The sequence below is a fragment of the Sphaeramia orbicularis genome, chromosome 22 (genome assembly GCF_902148855.1).
Source record: "Sphaeramia orbicularis chromosome 22, fSphaOr1.1, whole genome shotgun sequence".
Classification (NCBI taxonomy): domain Eukaryota; kingdom Metazoa; phylum Chordata; class Actinopteri; order Kurtiformes; family Apogonidae; genus Sphaeramia; species Sphaeramia orbicularis.
In genome coordinates, this window is record NC_043978.1 from 43961277 (window position 1) to 43984680 (window position 23404).

The 23404-nt window shown below is 38.0% G+C and overlaps 1 protein-coding gene across 1 annotated transcript; it reads left to right on the plus strand.

Moving 5' to 3' along the window:
• Positions 1-5: 5 nt before the first annotated feature.
• Positions 6-22514, plus strand: rtn4ip1 (reticulon 4 interacting protein 1). The gene is made up of 9 exons (XM_030126629.1): positions 6-568; positions 4121-4272; positions 5338-5406; positions 5904-6028; positions 9174-9222; positions 9538-9674; positions 9943-10126; positions 20677-20769; positions 21794-22514. The coding sequence occupies exons 1-9, from the start codon at positions 283-285 to the stop codon at positions 21917-21919; spliced, it is 1221 nt and encodes a 406-aa protein (XP_029982489.1). The 5' UTR covers positions 6-282; the 3' UTR covers positions 21920-22514.
• Positions 22515-23404: the final 890 nt, after the last annotated feature.

The window sequence follows — 23404 nt, forward strand, 5'->3', positions numbered from 1 at the left end:
CGGCTGAGACACCATTCAAGGAAGTGTTATGAAGAGTCCGGAGAGGACGAAAAACTGGAATTATCGATCAACTTTGGAATGATTACCTTAATTTAAATGAGTTATATGATAAGTCTGTATAGGTGGAATATGCTTATGTACAGAAGACCTTTGTGGTGAAGGATCCCAGGAGTTATATGTGATATCCTGTTACTGTACAGTTCGGATTATCCTGTCCAGGACAAAATGCATTGATTACTTTACCTGCAAATTCTCGTCTGTTTTTCTGCCTTTAAGAGTTTCATGATGAGTTTCGTGAGGTACTTGTTGTGCAACAGGAAAGTCTTTTGCATATGTAAATCTCAGTGTGCAAATGCATTAATTTCCAGTCATGGCAGCCACAGAAGACTGTTTAGTACAACCAGCAGCCGCATGACTGTTATGCCCGCCTGGGTCATTGATCAATATGGAGGCAATGACGTTTTGCGGTTCACTAAAAATGCCAGTTTCCCTGTCATCAACTACCCCAATGAGGTCATAGTCAAGGTGTTTGCTGCAGGACTCAACCCACTGGATGTCAGTATGAGAGGTGAGTGACCTGATCTGTCAGATGACTGTCACTGGTTTCATTAAAAAGTCCAAATATAAGGCTCTCAGTACATTAGCAGTCATGGTTAGATGAAATATACTTTATCGCTATAGTACACATTTAAACTTTACTGGCTGTTGACCCATATCTGGCTGCAAAGAGTGGAAATGAGAGCTTTTAATCCTGTGCTGCAGAAACTTACTCAACTTCATTATTTTCAACCTATGCAATTTTTAAAGTCCATCTCATCTCTGAGGCAAATGTTGCACTTTTTTCTCTACTACATTTGTTTGGTATATTTAGTTGCATCCATTGTTTTATAGCCTTCCTGACCAGTGAAAACAACATACCTCAAAATGTGTTGATTGTGAATTGCTGTGAAGTGTTCCTTCCTGTAAAAACTCTCATGGATATCACTGCAAAACACAAGTGAAAAAAGGACAGCTGTTGACTTCTTAGAGATACTTAGTTCTCACAAGACAGTGATGTTACAGACCAAATGATAGTAAAACTCACCAGAAAGAGTAGGTTAATAGTAAATAAGAACAGGAAAATATATGTGAAAGACCAAGTTTTGGAGTTTTTTTATGACTGTGAGCCATATACTCTATTACAGAGGTTCCTAAAGCAAGGTATGCATACCCCCAGGGGTACCTGGAAGAAGCCTAGGGGGTACTTGAATTTTTTATTTATTTTTTTTTAAATACATTAAAGAAGTCATCATGTACTGAAAACAAAATAAATTAAAGAGAATTAATACTGAAATATAAAACACAATAAATACATTCATGTAATAGTTTTCTTGTCAGTCATCTTGTTTAAGCTTTGGTAACATTTTAAGAACGTTTGTATTTTATATTCAAAATGAGTTTATTTGAGTAGTTAAGTAATCATTTTTTGTTGATGAAAGGTTCATTTATTAATTAATGACCAATTTTATTTATTTTTCTTATCAGTGAAAGGGGGACTTTTCAGGACACAAAATGTACTTAAAATTTTTTTTTTTAAATTTTTTATATATTACAGTTGAATATATGTTGTGTGTTTACAAAGTTTTGAAAACATAAACAGACCTTTGGCACAGGAGCAATTTTTGCCTAATTTTTTAAAATCAAAAATGCTGAAGTGAGTTGGGAATACTTGGCCAAAAATGTATGTTTCAGGGGGTACTCCACTGTAAAAAGTTTGAGAACCATTCCTCTATAATAATTGCACACTGAAAGAAAATTACTCATTGAAAGAAAGGATTGCAGATTCAAAGTAAAAGTCAGTATTGTTGTATCCGTGGGTGTGGACGTATGAGGTCTACAGGATGCAGTGCTGGTTGTAAAGTCTGACCACAGCAGGAGGGAGGGGCCAGGGGTACAACTCTGTCCCACACTTAGGGTGAAGCAGTACCCAGTCTCTTCAGAGTGTCATGCATGGGGTGAGAGTTGTTCAGCAGGAAGGATAGCTTGGCGAACCTCTTCCTATCTCCCACCACCTTGGTTAGTTTCCTGTACTCTTCGTCATCCTCATCAGGGATGAGGCCAACCATTGCAGAGACATCAGAACTTCTGCAGGTGAAATTTTGGCAGGAGTTGTGTCTGAAATATGCACATTGTAGGGGGAAAACAAGGAACAGAGCCTAGTCTGTTCTAGTCTGGGCTCCGGTGTCGCAGACCACCATATCAGTTACATACTGTGCTCAGTTAATGTGGTAGTCTAGTATAGAATATGATGCCCTTCTGTAGATTAAACCTATCCACAGAATATAAAGTAGTTCAATTGAGCTCAACCTTAAACATCTACAGCAGGAAAATATAACATACACCTGAATGCACCATTATATTTATACAAAAACATCTTGTATTGTATATTGTAGTAAAACACTGAGGAGGGACCATTTACTGCACAATGACTACTTTTACTAATCATATTTTAAGTACATTTTACTGATAATACTTCTTCTACTTAACATTTTGCTGATAATATTTTTATATATTTATGTAAGTGAGGTTTTGGATGCATTTTGATCTGTGGTATTAATAATTTTACTTAAGTAAAGGATCTGACTACTTCTTGCACCATTGCCGACTGAATATCACACCTTGTTAAAATGTGGTTTGACTGAAGTTAGGGGGCCTTTTTTATGATCGGTACAGGTCCTTTAACTGTGTTCAACTGATGTTTCCTGTGGTTTGATGTTTCATAAAATGAATCATGCAGTGCATCATCCGGGTGCGATCGGGGGCAGATGGTAAGGGGCAACAGCACAGATGGTTTTTGAGGTCATTTAGTGAAAATCAAACCTTCACCACCTGACGTGTACTTTGACTATTGCGTGACAAAATTGTTTCTTTGTAGTTTATTAAATCTTTCAACTTGTGGGTGACAGTCATCACAGTGTAAGAAAATAAATCTGATTTTATAAACTGACGTAATCCTATTGATATATTTTTTTTTAACTGTGGCATTTAATTCACAAACTGAGGCAAGAAATGCTCACTTTTAAATTAGCTTGTATGATTTTGCCACTTAGATTATATACATTTCTATTTTTTTTGTTTTTCTTGTTTATTCAAGGTCAGCATACAGTAAAGTATAATGAATTATCATCAATATTATTAAACATCCCGACCCCAAGTAAATGTATTTTGCACCTGTTTTTTGTAATAAAAATTCCACCCACAGTTAACTATTAGATGTGGTAGATGAAGCAGCATTTTCAGTAATATTAAATAGCATTTTGATTTGCAGTGTAACTCACTCATAGATGACCATGTCCTAATTGCTCTTATTTTATTGCAAAAGAACAGATTTAGATACAAAATAAATGGTTTCACAGATCCCACATTGTTGAATGTGGAAGGACTTTTTCACCCATCAAGGTCAAGGTGTACTTTATTATCCCATTCATTTTACAGCCAGTAAGTCAAACATAAAAAAACAATCCACACACACTAATAAAAAATGAAAAAAATACATCGAGGGACAGAGTGTTATGTAATACTATTAAAAAGGCTAATGGAAACAGGTATGAATGAGTTCTTCAGTCTGTTTGTCCTGCACCTGGGCGGACTGTATCTGCGTCCTGATGACAGTATTTTATATTCAGCAGACAGAGGGTGACTCCTGTCTGCAGTGGTCGATCGGGCCTTTTTCACCACTCTTACTCTGTCGAGGGAGGAAAGCTCCTGGAGGTTTATGCCTGTGATCTTGCTTCACACCCATACAATATGTTCCAGGCATTTTTTATTTGTAAAAGTAAGTGATCCAAACCAGCAGATAAAGGAAAATGTTAAAACAGACTCAATAAAACAAGAAGAAAACATTTTCATAAAAACAACATTAAAACTTTGGAGTTTCCGATAAAAGTGCATCCGCTGGTGGGCCTTTGCACAAACAGCATCTATGTGGACATCAAATGTTAGCTCGGTGCCAAGAATTGTCCCCAAGTATCTTACACTTGTCAGATAGTATTTCAAAACAGACTTGAAAACCTTAGAATCTGTCACAGATTCCCTGTAAACACTTCTGCAGTTTTATTTTTTTCTGTTCTGTCCTTGTCAGGTGGTTACGGTGCTGCTACTCTCTCTATGAAGAGAGACCCTCTGAATATCAAGCAGTCGGGCAACGAGTTCCCTCTGATCCTGGGCAGGGACGTGTCTGGGGTCATCATGGAGTGTGGTCTGGATGTGAAGTACTTCACAGAACGAGATGAGGTAAAGACGAGATGAGCAGAGGTGTGTGCATGTGTCCTCCATGACTGTGTCATTATACACACAGCACAAACGCCTCCTGTTTATCTGTTTGGAGTTTGTTCCTCTGCTCAGTGAGTCATGTGTGAATACAGTATTAATGCAAAACACCTAAGAACTGGGGTGGATAACATTTACCTTACAACTTCTATGATGAATCACGGAAACACTGGTGGGGGTATAGTGTGAAATTGTTTGGATCACTCTTTCTTGGCCACAAATTTACCAACAGAATCAATGTCAGCTTTTGCAATTTTATGAAAACACAGATATCATTTATAGATCATTGATGAAATTTTGGATTCACACTGAGCATTAGTACAAAAATACAAATTAAATGTTACTACTATTAGGTGGTTCAAGCTTGTATTTTTGACTTGGAAAAAATATACACATTTGAAACTTAACAGTAATTTGTATATTTTCTTTCATAAGATGATTTTTTTTCCACCAAATTCTGCAGCTGTAATAGCCACAGATATCCAGGATTTTAGAGGTTTTGGTTTTTTTTAGTATTAAGTCCTAAATGTTTTTACTTCTTTCAGTGAAAGTTATAATATAATAATATTTTTTTAATCTTAGTTTTACTTTACTTACATTCCAATAGATTTTTTTTTTCAGTTAATCCTCAGTACTCCTCCATCACCTCCCTATTTTTTTTTTTTTTTTTTTTCAAAATACTATTGGTTTTTACAACTAAAGTTAAGTCATATACTGCTTATTTTCATATATGTAACCTTAATTTTGGAGTTATTTTTGTTATCTGTTATATCTGCATGTCTGTTTATCAAAAAATGAAACTGGCTGTGTTCAGCACCTGATAAGACCAGATTGAGCTGTTTCATTATGCATTTACTGAGTAGCTGAAGTGATACAAAACTAGAGAGTGATTCATAGTGGAGCATTCTGAAAATGGTGTAAATCCTCACCCACAGACATACAGTACAAATCTAATGGACATGTTCTTTTGTGTCAACTGGTTGAGTTGTGTATGTTGTTGTGGTGATTGCTGCTGTTTGCCGTCCTCAGGTGTGGGCAGCCATCCCACCATGGAAACAGGGCAGCTTGGCTGAGTTTGTGGTGTTGAGCGCCAATGAGGTATGCACGACTACTGAGCCGATGTTTTCTCCTCAGTTCGTATCTTATCATTTCATCAGTGTTAGTTTAGTAAAATCAGCTTGTCTGCTTGTCTTCTTTTTCACTTTGATACACATATTTATGTGTTTTATTTTACTATACAATATGAGCTCTTGTGCAAACATTATGTACTACCTCAGTGTGCTAGTGATGTTGCACAAGTATATATTACATAAACCAGTCATGTAGCATCATTGTAATTTTAATTTTACCAACTTTTTTTTTATGTTTGTTTATTGTTTGTAAAGTTGTCATAAAACTTGAAGAAATTAAAGTTTAAAAAAAAAATTGTCAAAGATGGTAAGTTGTTTTTTTTGGACAGATATGCAATATGTGTCACAGACAGAGGCTTTTTCATAATGACTCAGCATATTTAGAGCTAGAAGGTGTTTGGGTGGTGTGGTCCTTCTAATGATGCTATTATTATTATTATTATTTAATGTGTCTGTCCTGCTCAGGTGTCCCACAAACCAAAGACACTGAGTCACACAGAAGCAGCAGCCATTCCTTATGTAGCAGCTACTGCCTGGTCAGCATTGGTCAACACCGGCGGCCTCACCAAGGACAACTGTGCCAAGAAAAGGTGATGGGGATGTGATAAAAACATGCTTCCTGCAGCACACAAACACTTACTAAAGAAGCTCCCTGTCTTTGCTGTGGCCCATTGTTCTACTTTGTGCTGGTTCTGAGCTTAGCCCCTGTCAAACCTCTCCCTAATGAACCTGTGAGTAATGTTAGACTCAGACACTCCCTCCTATCACTGTGAACCTGACACGCTAAAGCTGGGAGTGTGTCTGGCATAATCAATTCTCATGAACTTGATTCTGGGCATCAATGCTTTTATTACGCTTTTCCTCCTGTGTGGAAAAAAACCTACCCCGATGATGGTGTTTTTGGCTCAACCTGTGGATGTTTCATGTGGTGTGGATATCTCACATGGTGTGGATGTCTCACTTGGTGTGAATGTTTGAACACATGATTCAAAACCTATTAACAGTTCAACACACTAAGGTTGGTAGTAGAGGGATAATGGATAGTTTTTCTCTGTGGATGATAAACAAAACAAAGTCAAAAAATTAATAAAATTACAAATTTTGTTATTGGTAGAATGAAGTAGATGAGGCTTACATGTGAACACATCCTCTATCAACATTAATAAATAATGAATGTTTTATGGCTGTTGAAACATGAATTCATTCGTATTTCTTTCTGTGATTTATTACATAACCTTCACGTGTGCCAAACAGGGTTGAATGTGATTAAAATGGATTTTTAAAGTTTCAATTTGAGAGTGAATTTTCATAAATTCTACACTGCAAAAATGCCAGTGTTAATTTAACACCCACAGTGTTGAAATTAACATTCACAAAGTGTCTATATGCGTCCACACTGTACGGTGTCAAGGTAACACTTTTGAAAATGTTATAAGAATAACACCCAGTTTTACTTGGTTCAACACTCTCCATCGTTTGAAAGTAACACCACGCAACACTTCCCAGTGTTGTATCCACACTACACTAGTGTTGGTGGTGAGAGAAAGTGTCAAAAGTAATACTTTTCTGCCATGCTGTGAGTTTTCAAAGCTTTACTTTTTTTTTCTTCCTCTCCTTGTAAAGTCAAGCTAAGATAACCTGTAGTCCTGTTCTTGGATCCTTAGAAATTCTTGACCCTTCCCTTCTGTCTTGGTTCCTTAGTTTACATTTTCCAGAGCAGTCCGGCTCCACAGGTGTGTTTAATCTCTTTCACCAATGTGGCTGAAAGCGTAATCAGCCAGAACACCTGTTGTTGATGCGGCTATTTTGAAACATCATGAGTCAGTGTGGCCTTGCTCATTCTAGTGTGGATGTGGAACTGTTACGTGAGGGTCTGACTTGATGTACCCCAATCAGGGTTAAAATTAACATCAATGTTAAAAACATTCTGATTTAACAACTTTTATTTGTCAAAGGTAACACAGGCAATGTGATTTTATAGCAATGTGGTGTTAATCCGACACCAACACTATTTAACTCTGTCACTGAAATGTAAACATTCTTATATTTGCTGTGTATATAAAAGACAGGTCACAGAATGGTAAAGTTGGAAGCACACGGGGCCATAAATCCATAAATGGATTGTGTGGCTTTTGATGCAAATTAGTCAAAAAATATAGCGCGGAATGTTTCCAAGCAGATAGGACTGAGGTAGGGCCTGCGTTATTTGCATGGATGTAAAGAAGTAAATTTTCATAGATTCATTGTAAATCTACCTATTTTATGAACATAATTTCCAAAACACCCGTGCAAAGTGCCATGCATAGTTCAGATGATGCAAATACCACTGAAACTGGTGTTAAATGTGTGCAAACTCACCCGACTCACTGCCTCTCTCAGTATCTTTCTATTTCTCCAAATCTTCAATTCAATTTATGAGACTTGAATGATATTGAATTAATGTGTAATGATATCAAGGGCATAATCTTACTAATATTTGTGTTTACTTGGTGTTTGGGGTACTTTAGTGGTTTTTACAATGGATTACCCCCTGAAATGTACTTTTTTAGCCAAGTACCCCCAACTCTCACTTCAGCACTTTTGATTGAAAAAATTAGGCAAAATTTGTTCCTGTGCCAAAGGTGTTTGTTTATATTTTCAAGACTTGTAAACAAGCAGATTATATTTAACTGTAATATATTAAAAATAGCACATCTTTATAAGTGAATTTGGTGTAAAATATAAACTGAAAAGTGCCCTCTTTCATTGATACGAAAAATAATTGAATTGGTCCTTAATGAATAAATGAATCTTTCATGAACAAAAAATAATTAATCAGTCAAATAAACTCATTTTGAATAATATAAAATAGAATTGTTCTTAAACTGTTACCAAAGCTTGGGAGGGGTCTAAGTTTTTAAAAATATCAGAATGAAATAAGGTCAGGAGTGTCAATTCTATTATGTGAATGTATTTATTTTGTTTTATATTTCAGTATTAATTCTCATTATTTATTTTGTATTCAGTACATGATGACTTATTTAATGTATTTTTACCAAAAAATTTCAAGTACCCCCTGGGCTTCTTCCAAGTACCCCTGGGGGTACACATACCTCCATTTGAGAAACACCGGGGTACTTAAATATAAAAAGCATTGATGGAGATCCGACCATCCTGCCACAAACACTTCACCTTATTACCCTGCTGTCTGAGAATGTCTCATTTGCAGAACACACACAACTGTGATCTGCTGTTGGTGAAGTTCCCGCAGCAACACTTCAGTTCAGAGATGCTGTGAAATTGAACTAAACATTGGTATCACTTTTTCTGTGAAATCCCAAAAATAATAGTGGTTAAGAATTAGGCAATAATGTAACACTTTTCAGATCTACCTGAGTTACATTAATAACTGAAGCCTATTCTGTTGAAGGTTATAAACATGAAATACCATAGAATCATGAAAGTCGGTTTGTGGTTGTGGAGAGTTCTGTGTGTGCTCAGCTCCTTAAACACATGCAATTTGGGGGTTTTTGAAGTTTATGCAGCTGTCATTATGCATCCCAAAACTGAAATTTGCAAACATGTTACACACATTTCTGTTTAACCCTGATGAATAGTTATATTTGACCACTATTCTTCAAATCTAGAAGAAGTGGAATGATTCTGCGATGAGAAATGTTTTCCATATGGGCTATTTTAAAAGTCTAAAGAGTCACTAACCCTAACCTGTTATCACATGTCTATTTTGCCTTCCAGGATTTTAATCCTTGGTGGATCTGGGGGAGTTGGGACCTTCGCCATTCAGGTATAGAAGGCCTGCTCTCAATGGTACAGATGGAAAATACAGATGAAAATTAATAACACTAGAAAAAGTAACTACACTCATCCTAAAATAAACAGTTGTTCTGGCAGGTTTCAGACTTGGCCGCAGATCTTGTCTGGTGACATGAACACTGCAGTTCAGATTACAAAGCATTCAACGTCATCAAATTAATAATACATTTTCGTCACTCCTCAGACACTCTGCTCTTGTTTATTTTATACTTGTAACACATGAAACTCACACATTAACACCTTTTTTGGTCAAAATCCAGCTGACACTAAACTAATATATATCCAGATGGTGAAAGCTTGGGGAGCCCATGTGACCGTTACCTGCTCCCAGAATGCCGAGCGGTTTGTAAAGGGACTAGGGGCAGACCATGTGGTGGACTACACTGCAGGACCTGTGGAGGAACCCCTTAGTGCACTGGAGAAGTGAGTGAATCACAAATGCCTCCCCTCATTCCCAGTCATACTTGTGTATGCATCAGTGACTGGCCTGGTTACCACAGTAACGCAACCCATCTACTTGTAATCATCTTAATAGAGTTGGAAATGGAGTCCTTGAATTTCCTGAAGGTCTTAATCAGGCAGACGTAATCTTGCGCTCCATACCTGTGATCCTTCACCGTCTCACATATTCTTCTCTTATTCTATTCTGGCCACTCTTCCATTTGTTTGCTCCGCCCATCTTCACCTGCAGATTTGACCTGATTCTGGATAACGTCGGGGGGGACACGGAGCGTTGGGCATTGAATCTGCTTAAGCCATGGAGTGGGGCCAAGTACATCACTCTGGTAACACCTTTCCTCCAGAACACAGACATGCTTGGCATTGCTGACGGCATGATGCAGACAGCTGCTACCATGACAACCAAGGCCGTCAAGGTAATCAATGTAGTGACAGAGATACAGATGATTTTCTTCATAGCATATAAAGGGTCACCACTATGTTTTAATGTAGAACATCCTCAGAGTTTCATTGTGTTATAGTGGCTGTGTTTTCAGACTCCAGAAAGTTAACCCAGTGATTCGAGGTTTTGCCCAATCACCAGTGTTTTCAGACGTGTAGGAGGTAATACAGTCGCTGAAAAAGTTAGTAGACCATCAAAAGTCATCAGAAACAATGGTCATGCAATCAAGTACTTACTCCTAGATGTATCATGTGACTAAAACAGACAGAAAAGAAAACATGGAATGCCTAAAAGCACTGTTTTTGTCAGTGCAATGCCATAGATATTGATGTAAGAACTGAAGTGATTTTGGTCATTACCAAGAAAACATGGAAAATGGTTAAATATCAGCTCTGAAATTAAACTCTTATGAGCTATTTTTGTTGTTATCATTACATTTGTCCAAACAAATGTACCTTTAGTTGTACCAGACTTTAAAATGAACAAGAAATTGAAGAAAACAAGGGTGGTCTAATAATTTTTTTCTGTGACTGGATACCACTGTTGAGATTCTGTCAGATGTGACTTTACTAACCTGTGACTACTGTTGTGGTTTAACACAGAAAAGCTTTTATTTTATTCAGTCTTTTGATTTGGACTAAGAGGAAAAAGCCACAGAAAGAAGGTGTAAGCATATTTATCTGCAGAAAAAGGTTGTGCAATCACTGATTGTTGCAGGATTAGGCAGAAACTACTGCATAAAAAGGACGCAGGAATTGTTTTTCACGTTCTTTTACCCATTGGAGAGCCCTAAACACAAACTGTATCCACTCATATGTTTTAGATTCTTATTTTGTAAGTTTACATCTTGCCATCTGGCATTTTAGGTTGCCAAAACAAAGACAAAGTTTTATTTTCATATCTCTAAGGCCGAGTGTGTTGCATTGTGGATGGACAGAAACAGGGCCAAACAATCAGAGGACACTGACAGGTGTAAAGTGTAAAGGTGAAGAGAAATTGAACTTGGAAAAGAGGCAGAACTTATTTGTTTATTTGGTCATTCATTTGATTATGTAAAATTGGTCATTATAAATAGAAATGATGCAAACATGCAGCTCTTATCAATGGAAACCTATGTGCCAAAGTAAAGAACCATAGAAGGGAAGGCTAAGAAAGAATGGAATAAAGAGGTTTTTGAATTAGATGCTATTAGATGGGTTTTGTTTTCTTTAAACTCTTTTTATTAAAATTAGAACAATAATGACAATATAAAAAGTCATATACAGTATCTGATATATGTGATGTCAGAACAAGAACACTACACCTACACACACGTATACACACACACACACACACACACACATACACAAGAGGGGGAGGGGGGGGGGGGGGGTCTGCCCCTACTTAGTATTAAAGTAATCTATAAAGGGCTGCCAAATTGAGTAATATAACTTTACATTATCTTTTAATGAAAATTAGATTTTCTTCTAATGTAAGTGTTGCATAATGTCTTTCAGCAGAGCCTGATGGATATTAGATGTTTTGCACTTTGACAGAAGCTCAGAGATCTGTTTTTTTGGTTTGGAGCGAGGCCAGATGATTGATGGAATAATATTAAAACACAGTTTCAATGTTTCAATGCTTTCTCTTTTTTAGACAAATTTTGAGTAATGAGTCAAAAAGATCTATTCTAATGAGAATGTGAAATTTAGATTTATTCCAGGATTTGTCACTTTAACTGTCACATAATCATTTCATGAAGAAAACAAAACATTATCCTTGACTCCAAGTGTTAATTCAGCTTGATTCTGTCCTTCTGGTCTCTGCCAGCTGCTGTTCTACAGTTGAACTTGGCTTTTTTATTGAGCTGCTGCTGATAATATTTCAGGTGTTTATTTGAGCAATTTGGGGCAGTTCCCACGTCCAGCGCTATTATTAGCTCCCCTGGTCGTGTGAGTGGTGGAGGGACAAAAAGGTTGATAATTTGTGGTTTGTTTGTGCTTTGATGATGCTGTAGTCGGAGTAGAAGGGTGGACTGTTGGTCATGGTGGAGGTCTGTGTGTACTTGTATAATATAACACATGGACTGGTCCAAACATCAGCTGATCTACAGTGAAATCGCCTCGGTCACTTCCTTTTAGATAAGATACTCTCCATGGCCAACAAAACACATGTGAGTCTTTTCTCTTATGACTACATTGTCTCTGAGCAATGTTAACTAACATTAAAACGTCATTTCTGAGCTTTAGTGTCTTTAATGAACTCATTTACTATCTATCACCAGGAAACAAACACACATGCCTTGGCGCTCAGCACTTTCGCTGTACATTACTTCCTGTCAGTGTACCCACTACCACAGCAAACAGCATTTGCAGAGCACAGTTTTCTTGCAGTGCATCGGTGGCTTGTGTGTGTATCATTTCTGTGCATCACCACTATCACCACCTTTTTCCACTCGGTTTGTGACCACAACTCTTAATCCAACGTATGAAGTGACTAAAGCGTGTGTCACTGTGGTTCATGGGGGTATTTTTGGTGTATTACTAATACAGATTAGATGTAGCTGATGTACCTGTTCTTCCTTTTGATTATACTGAGGAATTACATGCAGTATTGTCACTATTATAGGTTTACAGAGTGAAGAACAGAAGTTAGTGCAGTTCTGGAAGATTAATACACATAATATGTAGAGGAACAGTACACACCAATACTGTGTTGTTAGAGGAAATGTCAGAATTTCTATTACATCTTTAACATGGAAATGGTGTCTTGACACATTTTTACATGAAACAGGATGTATGAGGTGAAAATAAGGAAGGACAAACCTCTGAAAGTTGTGTGTTGAGAGGTTGTTTAACTTTTAACCCATAAAGACCCAGTGCTATGTTTGTGGCCATTCCCAAATTAATTTTTAGCTCCATTTAACCTTTCTTAAGTGATTTATCACCGTTTATTGTAATATTATCCTCTTTATTTTGAGTTTTTTAGATTAAATCATGTATTTTCCTATATTTACTTCAGTAATCATGTAAATTTTCATAAAAGCTCAAAGTTCAAATTCAAAAGTTATTACATCAGAAACAGAGAAAACTGATGAAACAGCAACTTTTTCCGTAAAATATATCATTAACTGAACATCAATCAAGTGTCTCCATCCATGTCATTTATCAAACCCCATTGTTTATTGGTGACTCAATGTTGTAGAAGATGACGATGTTTTCACGTTCACTACGGAGCCTCTGAACGTCCAAATGGGCCATATCTGATGACCATGAAAAGATGACAAACTGTATTTTACACCAATTATTTACAAGTATTAATATGATTAATGGATCAACAGGTGTTAAACATTTTATGTCAGTGAATGATTTTGGTCGCCAGTGGATGTTTGGGTCTTTATGGGTTAATTAGTATAAGTATTAGTATTAAATTAGTTAGGTAAAGTCAGGTAGTGCATACATTGAGGACTGTTTCCAGTGACAGAATATGACACATGTAATGTGCTGCTGAGTGTTAATGGCACCAGGATAGTGTATATAACATATAAAATAAACTACAGTGGCCTGGTTTAGTGTCATAAATTAATCCCCTGCCCTTTGTGAAGCCTTTTCTATAGCACACAGGTAGACGATATGCCAGTCTGTGATACACAATACTTGTTTGCAGCGTCAAGTTTGCTGTTGACTATGCTCTTGAAAATTATCAGAGAAAATGATAGCATATCACTGGCCTTGTGTGTGATTTAATGACACTCTTCTTTTCCTCAGTCTCTTCCTCCTCCTTAGTGAGGCCAGACTAGGATTAAACATTAACTCGAAAGTGAAGAAGAGACATGTGGTTGGTTTAGTAATAATATAATGGAGCGGGGCAGTCCCAGACACTTACCCTGTTTGGATTTTCTTTAAATGTTGTGAGACATGACAGAAGTCTGAAGGGTTTGCCCCTGAGGATGACATGAGACACAGAGGTTGAAGTGTGTTCTTGTACAGTACTGTTGGAGTAGAACAACTGAAGTGGCAGCTGTGTATTTGCTTATCCTACCGTAATTGCAGACTTCCCTCATTTTCTGTCCAGAAAGCAGAGAAAGACTGTACCTTCTTGTACTTCTTCTACCAGTTCTTATCCTTTTATCCCAACTTCTTACCAGATGTAACCAGATAGGATAGAATGTCCTGTTATGTGCTGCCTTCATGATGCCTTAGACATATCTATTGTCATAAAAATGGAATGAGCAGCCAGGATGAGGCCCATCCCCAAGTCAAATGTTCTTCTTTAACATATTTCAGCTGATTTCTTTTCTTTTCCTGGTCACACCTTGTACTTCACGTCAATATGTAATATGACCTAGACTAACGGAGGCATGCTCCCATAGGGAGGATCTAATTCACAGCAACATTGTTGCTGATTAGCACCTACACCATCCTCCAATCAGGTCTACAATCTCAGATTATTATCAGACCGACACCATCGAAAAGCCAAAATGTATGTGTGTGTTTAACAGAAGACAGAACTCTAAGGCTATGATCAGACTGCAGACAAATGTGGCCCAAATCCATTTTTTTTGCCCCTAGGTGACCTGTGTCCGATCTGTTAAAGACTTCTATAAACACAGTGCGTGCCTGCATGGTCATGTATTATGCCAGGACCTCTATTGCACATGTAGATCACTTCAGGGTCACATTCAGTTCATACTCAAAACTGATAGAAGTCTCATTTAATGTGTAATATGAATGAACACACAAAAAAATCAGATTTCTCCAAAAATTCTGAATTGTGCATGAAGACCTGCTGTCTGAACATAGTCTAATAGAGGATGGGTGTCCAATAGAGGATGGGTGAAACAAAAAAGCAGAGGAAAAGAAAGAAAAAAGAAGGAAAGGCCTAAATGTAGTAGCTGCCCATTTCAGTGGTAATGACTAGGATTTTTTTTTTTTAGTTTGAACTGACACAGTGATGGGTGTGATGTTCATTCATATAGTTCCTAGTAACAGAGCAGACATTTTTTACAGCATAGACGCTTCAAAGCAAAAAAAGAAAGAAAGAAAGAAGAGAGGGAGATATCTTGTGGGTATGAGACAGGAAGATGGTGCACCTCTTGGTTTAACACCTCCTTTGTCACGTCGTGTTTACATTGTCAGTAAAAGGAAAACTAGAGCGCCGACAGCTGGCTTGGTTGACACACTGTCCTCATTTCCAAGTGGGCCTGAAGGAAACATGTTAAGTAACTCCTTTATACTCAAAATCCCTACAGTCCATACACACACACGGGTCAAACCCAACAAAAGAGTGAGCCAACTAATTTCTCCTTTTGTTATGAGTTAACATGGAATACTACCAAGCTGCTCGGAGCTTAGTGGAATATAGGACATGCTTGGGGTTCTGGCTGTAAGCTCAGCAGAGTGAAATGATTCAATAAAAAGGGATACAAACAGGGTAGAGGCTTTACTATGTTTTTAATAATCTGGTGGCTATAGTTACTGCGTACTGAGAGGAGAAAATATAACCAAGCCATCCTCATACATCACCTCAGCAACAATGGAAAGTACACAATTTAGTGGTAACTGTGTGCTGCTAAACTAGTACCAGTACTACAATAAGGCTAAACTAGTGACCCTTAAGTAATTTTTTCTCAAGCCTTTCTCTGGTGTTAAAGCAAAGGCTGCATACTGTTTTTTTAATTACATATACACTCACTGGCCACTTCATTAGGTACACCTTGCTAGTAGTAGGTGTTCCTAATAAAGTGGCTGGTGAGTGTATTTGCTGCTGTTGTAGCTCATTTGCCTCAAGGTTCAACTTGTTGTACATTCAGAGATGTTCTTCTGCATGATGTGGTGGTGATGTGGTGGTGTTTTAGTTACTGTTGCCTTTCTATCAGGTACAATCTGGCTGTTTTGATATTTTCGCCTTAGAACAGCTGCTCATTGGAGGTTTCCTGTCGAACTAGTCACTATAAAACCTTAATTGTACATGAAAATCTCAGCAGATCAGGCATTTCTGAAATACTCTGACCAACAGCCACATTCACTGTCACGTAAATCCCCTTTTTTCTCCCTTCTGATGGGGAATTTAGATGAGATTTACGTCAATGAGCAGATGAACAGGTGTACCTAATAAAGTGGCCAGTGAGTGTATGTCTCTAAAATGCTCCCTTAGGTGTTTCACGTTACTTCAAAGGTCACCAACAACTACACGAGAATGTAGCAAGACTCCCCATACTATAAAAGTGGTCATTCTGAAACAGGTTTGGTTTATATTTCTAAAGAGTTATCGCAAAGACACTAAAAAGTACACTGAGGTGTTTTGGGTTGTTTCTAAACCTTCTCAAGTGGTGACCTCTGACCTCCTGGGGTAAACTAGTAAGGCTACACTATGTGCTTCAATAATGGCCATTTTGGACCAGGTTTGGTATGTGTCTCTTGAATCTTTTAGAGAAATACCAACAAGTTGCTCCCTGTGGTATTTCAGGTCATTTCTAAGGGTATTTCTTTTTCAGTTGTAGTGAAACCGAGGTGGGAGTAAGTCACAACTAAGTCTAAGCTGTAAAGTCTCTGTGGTTCCTGTGGTGAAACTCTAGACAAGACAAGTCACATCATGGTTCAGTTCCGTGTCTGACCTTCGACATGAAAAGTTGAGCCATCAGTTACAGGCCTTCCCAATAAATAATAACAGTCTTTAGTGTTTTAATAATCAGCTGCGTATTTCTCTTATTTGGATGGGAAGCCGCTTTAAAATGACTGATACTTGCTGCATTAGAAATCACCAAATAATCATTTAAAAATCAAATGAGTTCTAACTCTGATACTGAACGGAATGATTTGTCAAGTCATCATGAACAGGTGGTGCCAGACACAACAAACCCTGCCCCTCGCACATATTTCACCCATTATAAGTAAATGGAAAGATTTTAAAAATTCATTAAAAATGTGAGCTTTGATCTACTGTTCCCAAAATGTAATGATAACCATTCTGGGTCACTGGCAACCTATAAAGTCAATTTGGTATGAATTCAACCAATAGTTTTGCTGCTATAGACATGAAATTTCACCCATTATAAGTAAATGGGGGAAAAAAAGACTTTAAAAATTCATAAAAAATTAAAGCCGCAAGCAGCATTGGGCGGGACCTCGCACTGGGCGATCCGCCTCCCATACGTTCCACCTCCCATGTGTTCTGCCTCCCATACGTTCCGCCTTCCGTGCGTTCCGCCTCTCCTACGTTCCGTCTTCTGTACATTCCGCCTCCTGTGAATTCCGCCTCATGTGCATTCCGTCCCCCTTGCGTTCTGCTTCCCATGCGTTCTGCCTCCCATACGTTCCGCCTCCCATACATTCCGCCTCCCGTGTGTTCCGCCTCCCATGTGTTCCGCCTCCCATGCGTTCTGCCTCTCATACGTTCCGCCTCCCATGCATTCTGCCTCTTATATGTTCCGCCTCCTGTGCATTCTGCCTCCCCTATGTTCCGTCTTCCGTACGTTCCGCCTCCCATGAATTCCACCTCCCGTTAGTTGTGCCTCCCATACATTCCGCCTCCCGTGTGTTCCACCTCCCATACGTTCCGTCTTCCGTACGTTCCGCCTCCCGTGAGTTCCGCCTCCCGTGGCCGTTGACACCTCAGCTCCACTCACACCTCTCCGTCCCGACACCAGCCTCCTCTCTTTTGCATCCATCCTCCTTTCATCCCTACAGAACACTTGCGCCCCTCTGCTGAAACCACCATCACCTTTTAATGAGGCTTTTATTTTGAAAAGCCTACTGTGTGTGTATGCAAGTGTGTGTGACAGACAGAATCTGCTTGAGTGACTTGAAATTGTACAAACAGGTGAGCATAAAACTTATACTTTACTATTTTTAATAAGGCTTTGATTCTGTAAAACTTTGTGTGTGTGTGTGTCTGTGTACCATTCACATTTTTATCATGTCCTCATTTTTATTCAAATATATGTGTGTGTGTAAATATATATATATATATATATATATATATATATATATATATATATATATATATACACACAGTACAGGCCAAAAGTTTAGACACACCTTCTCATTCTTTGCATTTTCTTTATTTTCATGACTATTTACATTGTAGATTCTCACTGAAGGCATCAAAACTATGAATGAACACATGTGGAATTATGTACTTAACAAAAAAGTGTGAAATAACTGAAAACATCTCTTATATTCTAGTTTCTTCAAAGTAGCCACCCTTAGCTCTGATGACTGTTTTGCACACTCTTGGCATTCTCTTGATGAGCTTCAAGAGGTAGTCACCTGAAATGGTTTCCCAACAGTCTTGAAGAAGTTCCCAGAGATGCTTAGCACTTGTTGGCCCTTTTGCCTTCACTCTGCGGTCCAGCTCACCCCAAACCATCTCGATTGGGTTCAGGTCCGGTGACTGTGGAGGCCAGGTCATCTGGCGCAGCACTCCATCACTCTCCTTCTTGGTCAAATATCCCTCACACAGCCTGGAGGTGTGTTTGGGGTCATTGTCCTGTTGAAACATAAATGATGGTCCAACTAAACGCAAACCGGATGGAATGGCATGTCACTTCAGGATGCTGTGGTAGCCATGCTGATTCAGGTTGCCTTCAATCTTGAATAAATCCCCAACAGCGTCACCAGCAAAGCACCCCCACACCATCACACCTCCCCCTCCATGCTTCACGGTGGGAACCAGGCATGTAGCATCCATCCGTTCACCTTTTCTGTGTCGCACAAAGACACGGCAGTTGGATCCAAAGATCTCAAATTTGGACTCATCAGACCAAAGCACAGATTTCCACTGGTCTAATGTCCATTCCTTGGGTTTCTTGGCCCAAATAAATCTCTTCTGTTTGTTGCCTCTCCTTAGCAGTGGTTTCCTAGCAGCTATTTGACCATGAAGGCCTGATTCACACAGTCTCCTCTTAACAGTTGTTGTAGAGATGTGTCTGCTGCTAGAGCTCTGTGTGGTATTCATCTGGTCTCTAATCTGAGCTGCTGTTAATTTGCGATTTCTGAGGCTGGTGACTCAGATGAACTTATCTTCAGCATCAGAGGTGACTCTTGGTCTTCCTTTCCTGGGGCGGTCCTCATGTGAGCCAGTTTCGTTGGAGCGCTTGATGGTTTTTGCGACTGCACTTGGGGACACATTCAAAGTTTTTGAAATTTTCTAGACTGACTGACCTTCATTTCTTAAAGTAATGATGGCCACTCGTTTGTCTTTACTTAGCTGATTGGTTCTCGCCATAATATGCATTCTAACAGTTGTCCAATTGGGCTGTCAGCTGTGCATCAACCTGACTTCTGCTAGAGAGCCCATTTTGGCACCTACGGGGTTAATTTTTGCATTTTATCAAATTTTTCGCTGGACCTGACATACGTGCCAAATTTGGTGAGTTTTCGAGCATGTTTAGGGGGTCAAAATCCAGTTCAAAGTGGCGGACAGAAAATAAAAAACGAACGAAAAACAATAGGGGCCTTGCCTTCTGGCAGGTCCACTCACACAGTGACTTTATTGGACTCACACAGGACCTGCCCTCTCGGCTCGGTCCCTAATAAAAATTGTACTGTTGACCCATAAGATGAGGACTCAAGAAGAACAATGTAGAGAAAAGTGGGAGAAATAGTCTGTTTATACAATGACAGGGTAAGGACGATCTTATTGATAACACTGGAGCATACTGTAGAGACATGGTAAATCCACTGTTGTTTTTCTTTTGAGGTTTGTATTTCTTTCTTTGTTTTTTTTTTGTCTTCTTTCTGTATGTCCATATTTGCTACATGTTCTTAAAAAAGAAACAATAAAAAGAAATTCATAAAAAAGTTTAACTCAGACCTACTTTTCCCAAAATGTAATGAGATCTTTTCTGGGTCACTAGCAATCTATAAACCCAATTAGGTATGAATTCAACCAGTAGTTTTGCTGCTAGAGTGTTAATAAACAAACAAACCGAACCAAAAACAATACCCCTTGCCTCCCTTTCAGGGGACGGGGTTAGAAGTCAAAGTCATCTGAAATCAGGGGAACTCTAAGTCTTTTGTCGGTGTGAATCAAATCAGTCTCAAGTCATAAATAGTGATTTAAGTCAAATCATGTGACTTAAATCCTCTACCTCTGCACCCTGATAAGAGAAATGAACTGAACAAACTGCATCTGTTTTTAATCAGAGAAACTGGACAGACCGGTCCATTACTGTTCTGAACACATCGATAAACTGAAGTTTGCAAACATTGAGTACTAATGATAATGTTTTATCGCTAACTTTACAAGTCATGTTTTAAAGCCAAAATAGATAAACATTTATGTTTCTTATCTGTTCCCACACTCATTAGAAGGTAATCTATTATATTTATAGAGATTATAATGTCAGATAGAATTATAAATCCAGGTCCAGGAAGGTGATAAACTAGGCTGTGGACATGTTCCAGTTTTACTATTAATACCTTACTGTAATCTACTAAATATAAAACCATCAGCAGTAAAGTGTCCGATGGGCAAGGACCTAAATAACAAGATTTTATGCTGATCTTGAGGTTTTGTTCCCTATTCTTTTTTTTCTTGCAGCACCTGATGAAAGGAGTTCACTACCGCTGGGGATTCTTTGCCCCCAGTGGCCCTGCACTGGATGAGATAAGGGAAATGGTGGATGCAGGACAGGTAGAATTTCTCACCATTACACTTATTTCCCAGCAACTAAGAAGCTGATTTCTTTGTCCACATTTTAAAAAATATTATTGTGTCTAGTCAATGTATAAAAATTGATTATTAGAAAAAGTATTTTACAGATCTATGGGTATAATACAGTGTTTTTCAACCTTGCAGTCGGGACCCCACACGGGGTTCAAATGGGGTCACCTGAAATTTCTAGTAATTGATAAAATTAAAAAAAAGCTTACTAATAAAAAATATATGGTGAGTTGAGAGAGACAATCCCAATACATAAAAGACATGACAAACTGTGAAGCTGAAAGTGAAGCACTGTGGTACTGTTTATCTGTCAAATGTTCATTGTGGTCAGTTTCAGATGCTGCAGCTCTTTCATAATTCATAGTTTGAGTTCTTGTTTGTTCAGTATTAATTGTCAGCCTTGTAAATCCAAGCTGGACTGACTGTACATATCCTGACCAAGGAAAATAAAATTCTCACTTTGTGCAGTAATCTACATCTGGCTTTTCTGCCTCTGTCCATAATAATATACATTATATAGACTAAATGCCATCTAAAACTAATATTTATTTGCAACATAGTATTGCAAACTATTACATGATCAAAAACAAATTAATTTGAGCAAAAAACAAAACAAAAAAAAGTCTGTTTTGAATGTCTGGGGTCGCCAGAAATTTGTGATGTTAAAATGGGGTCACAAGCCAAAAAAGGTTGGGAACCACTGGTATAATGTTATATATAATGCAGTTTCTGAGTGCCTATGCAAAATATACCAGTTTTTGTTTTATTTTAGCAAAAACATGGTTTAATATAAATCATTTTTAGTCACTTTCGGATATTAGAAAGAACCTACATTTCTTGTCATTGCAGCTTGTCACAACAGAAGGATCACACAGAGGATGTTTTGTTTTGTTTTTATCAGCTGATTCAGGCTTTTGTCACTAATGTCATAATCGGTAAAAGCTGAGCATCAAGACTCAACTTGTGCTTAACCTTCTTTATTTGCTTGTGTCAGATCCGAGCTGTGGTGGAGGAGACCTTCAGCTTCTCACAGGTTCCCGAGGCCTTCGAAAAGTTGGAGAAAGGTCACGCTCGAGGGAAAACCGTCGTCCAGATCAGCAAACCGGGAGATGAGTTATAGCACTAAGTTCTGGGGACTTATAAACCAAAACTTCAAACTAACTTATTTGACTCCAAGCTCTGGGATAAATGTAGTCATGGCTGCAAGAGTAGGACAACGTACATAAAGTGGGCCATTGCTTTTGCTTTTTCTTTGTGTGGCCTTTTCTGTGTCTTGTTTGTCCAATGGCTGAAAATGCAGAAGTTGGGGACGCTTAAAAGGTTTGGCATTTTATACTAGAGAAAAGAAATAAATCTAAACTTGAAAAACGGTGTGGGAATGCTGACACAGTACCGGTGTGGAGTTGTTTTAGAGGTGATACTAACTGCAGTAAGAGAAACGTGGTCACGTGTGTGTATTCATTGCGTATCTGAACTACTGACACACTTGATAACCTCCAGTCAATGCAGCTGCTGCTTGTGCTTAGTATCATATCACTGCCATTTTAGAACTAGCCCGACAGGTTGGAGTTTGTCCTGGATACTGGGAATTGGTGCTAAATTGGTTGACATTAAGGTTCCACACACAAAAGCATAGACCTACAAGAATGTTGTGGCCCTCAATAACCTGCAATGTACCTTAATTTTGATAATATAATGTAGAAATAGGAAAAAAAAAAAAAAAAACAGGGAGTGAGGGAGGAATACAAGATGCAACAAAGGTCTCAGGACTATGAATATTGCAGCACCTCAACTATAAGGCAACCAGTGTCATCCTGCTCCTCAATAATAATTTAACCCATAAAGACCCAGTGCTATTTTTGTGCCAGTTCCCATATGATTTATTTCCTCTAAATGTATTCTTTCTGAAGCGATTTATCACCATTTATTGTAATATTATCCTCTGTATTTTGCATTGTTTCAGTGCAAATCTTGTATTTTCCTATATTTAATGTACTGATCAGGTAGATGTTAATAAAATTCTCTATTTTTAAAATTAAATGCCCTAAAACTACACAATCTTGTAAACCTAAATACTCTTATCATAATGTATAAAGCCCATGACCATATGCTCCCCTACAGTCTACAGGAGATGTTTGAGCCCAGGCAAAGTAATTATAATTTAAGGGGAACTGAAATCTTCAAGAACGTTAAGTGTAGAACAAACATAAAAAGACAGTGTATCTGTTAGAGGGGTACATCTGTGGAATAATCTGGATCAAAACTTTAAAATGTCTTCTTCAATTTGTGCATTTAAAAGGATATATAAATCCAGTGTAATAACACAATATAGAACATTATCTGAACAAGTGAATATCTAGTTATAATATAGAAGAATGCATAAAATAAGATATTGTGTATTTCCTATTTGTAATTAATTAATGCAGACATGATTAGTAGATATTATCACAATATTAATGATTGTATTTGTAGTAAATATTTAAAGTGCATATAAATGTTATAGTTTATATTTAAAAAAGGTTGATTATGCAAATCTGATTGTGTCTGAGGTGGCTAAAAAAGTGTATGTGAATGGTTTGTATGGATGCTTTGTGTTATTGTAAAA

Bases quoted from the DNA above. Each gene is read 5' to 3' on its own strand.
- rtn4ip1 (XM_030126629.1), top strand. From the start codon at position 283: ATGATGAGTTTCGTGAGGTACTTGTTGTGCAACAGGAAAGTCTTTTGC. The intron at 4,273-5,337 runs GTAAAGACGAGA...TGCCGTCCTCAG, and splicing joins ACTTCACAGAACGAGATGAG to GTGTGGGCAGCCATCCCACC. The intron at 6,029-9,173 runs GTGATGGGGATG...TTTGCCTTCCAG, and splicing joins GACAACTGTGCCAAGAAAAG to GATTTTAATCCTTGGTGGAT.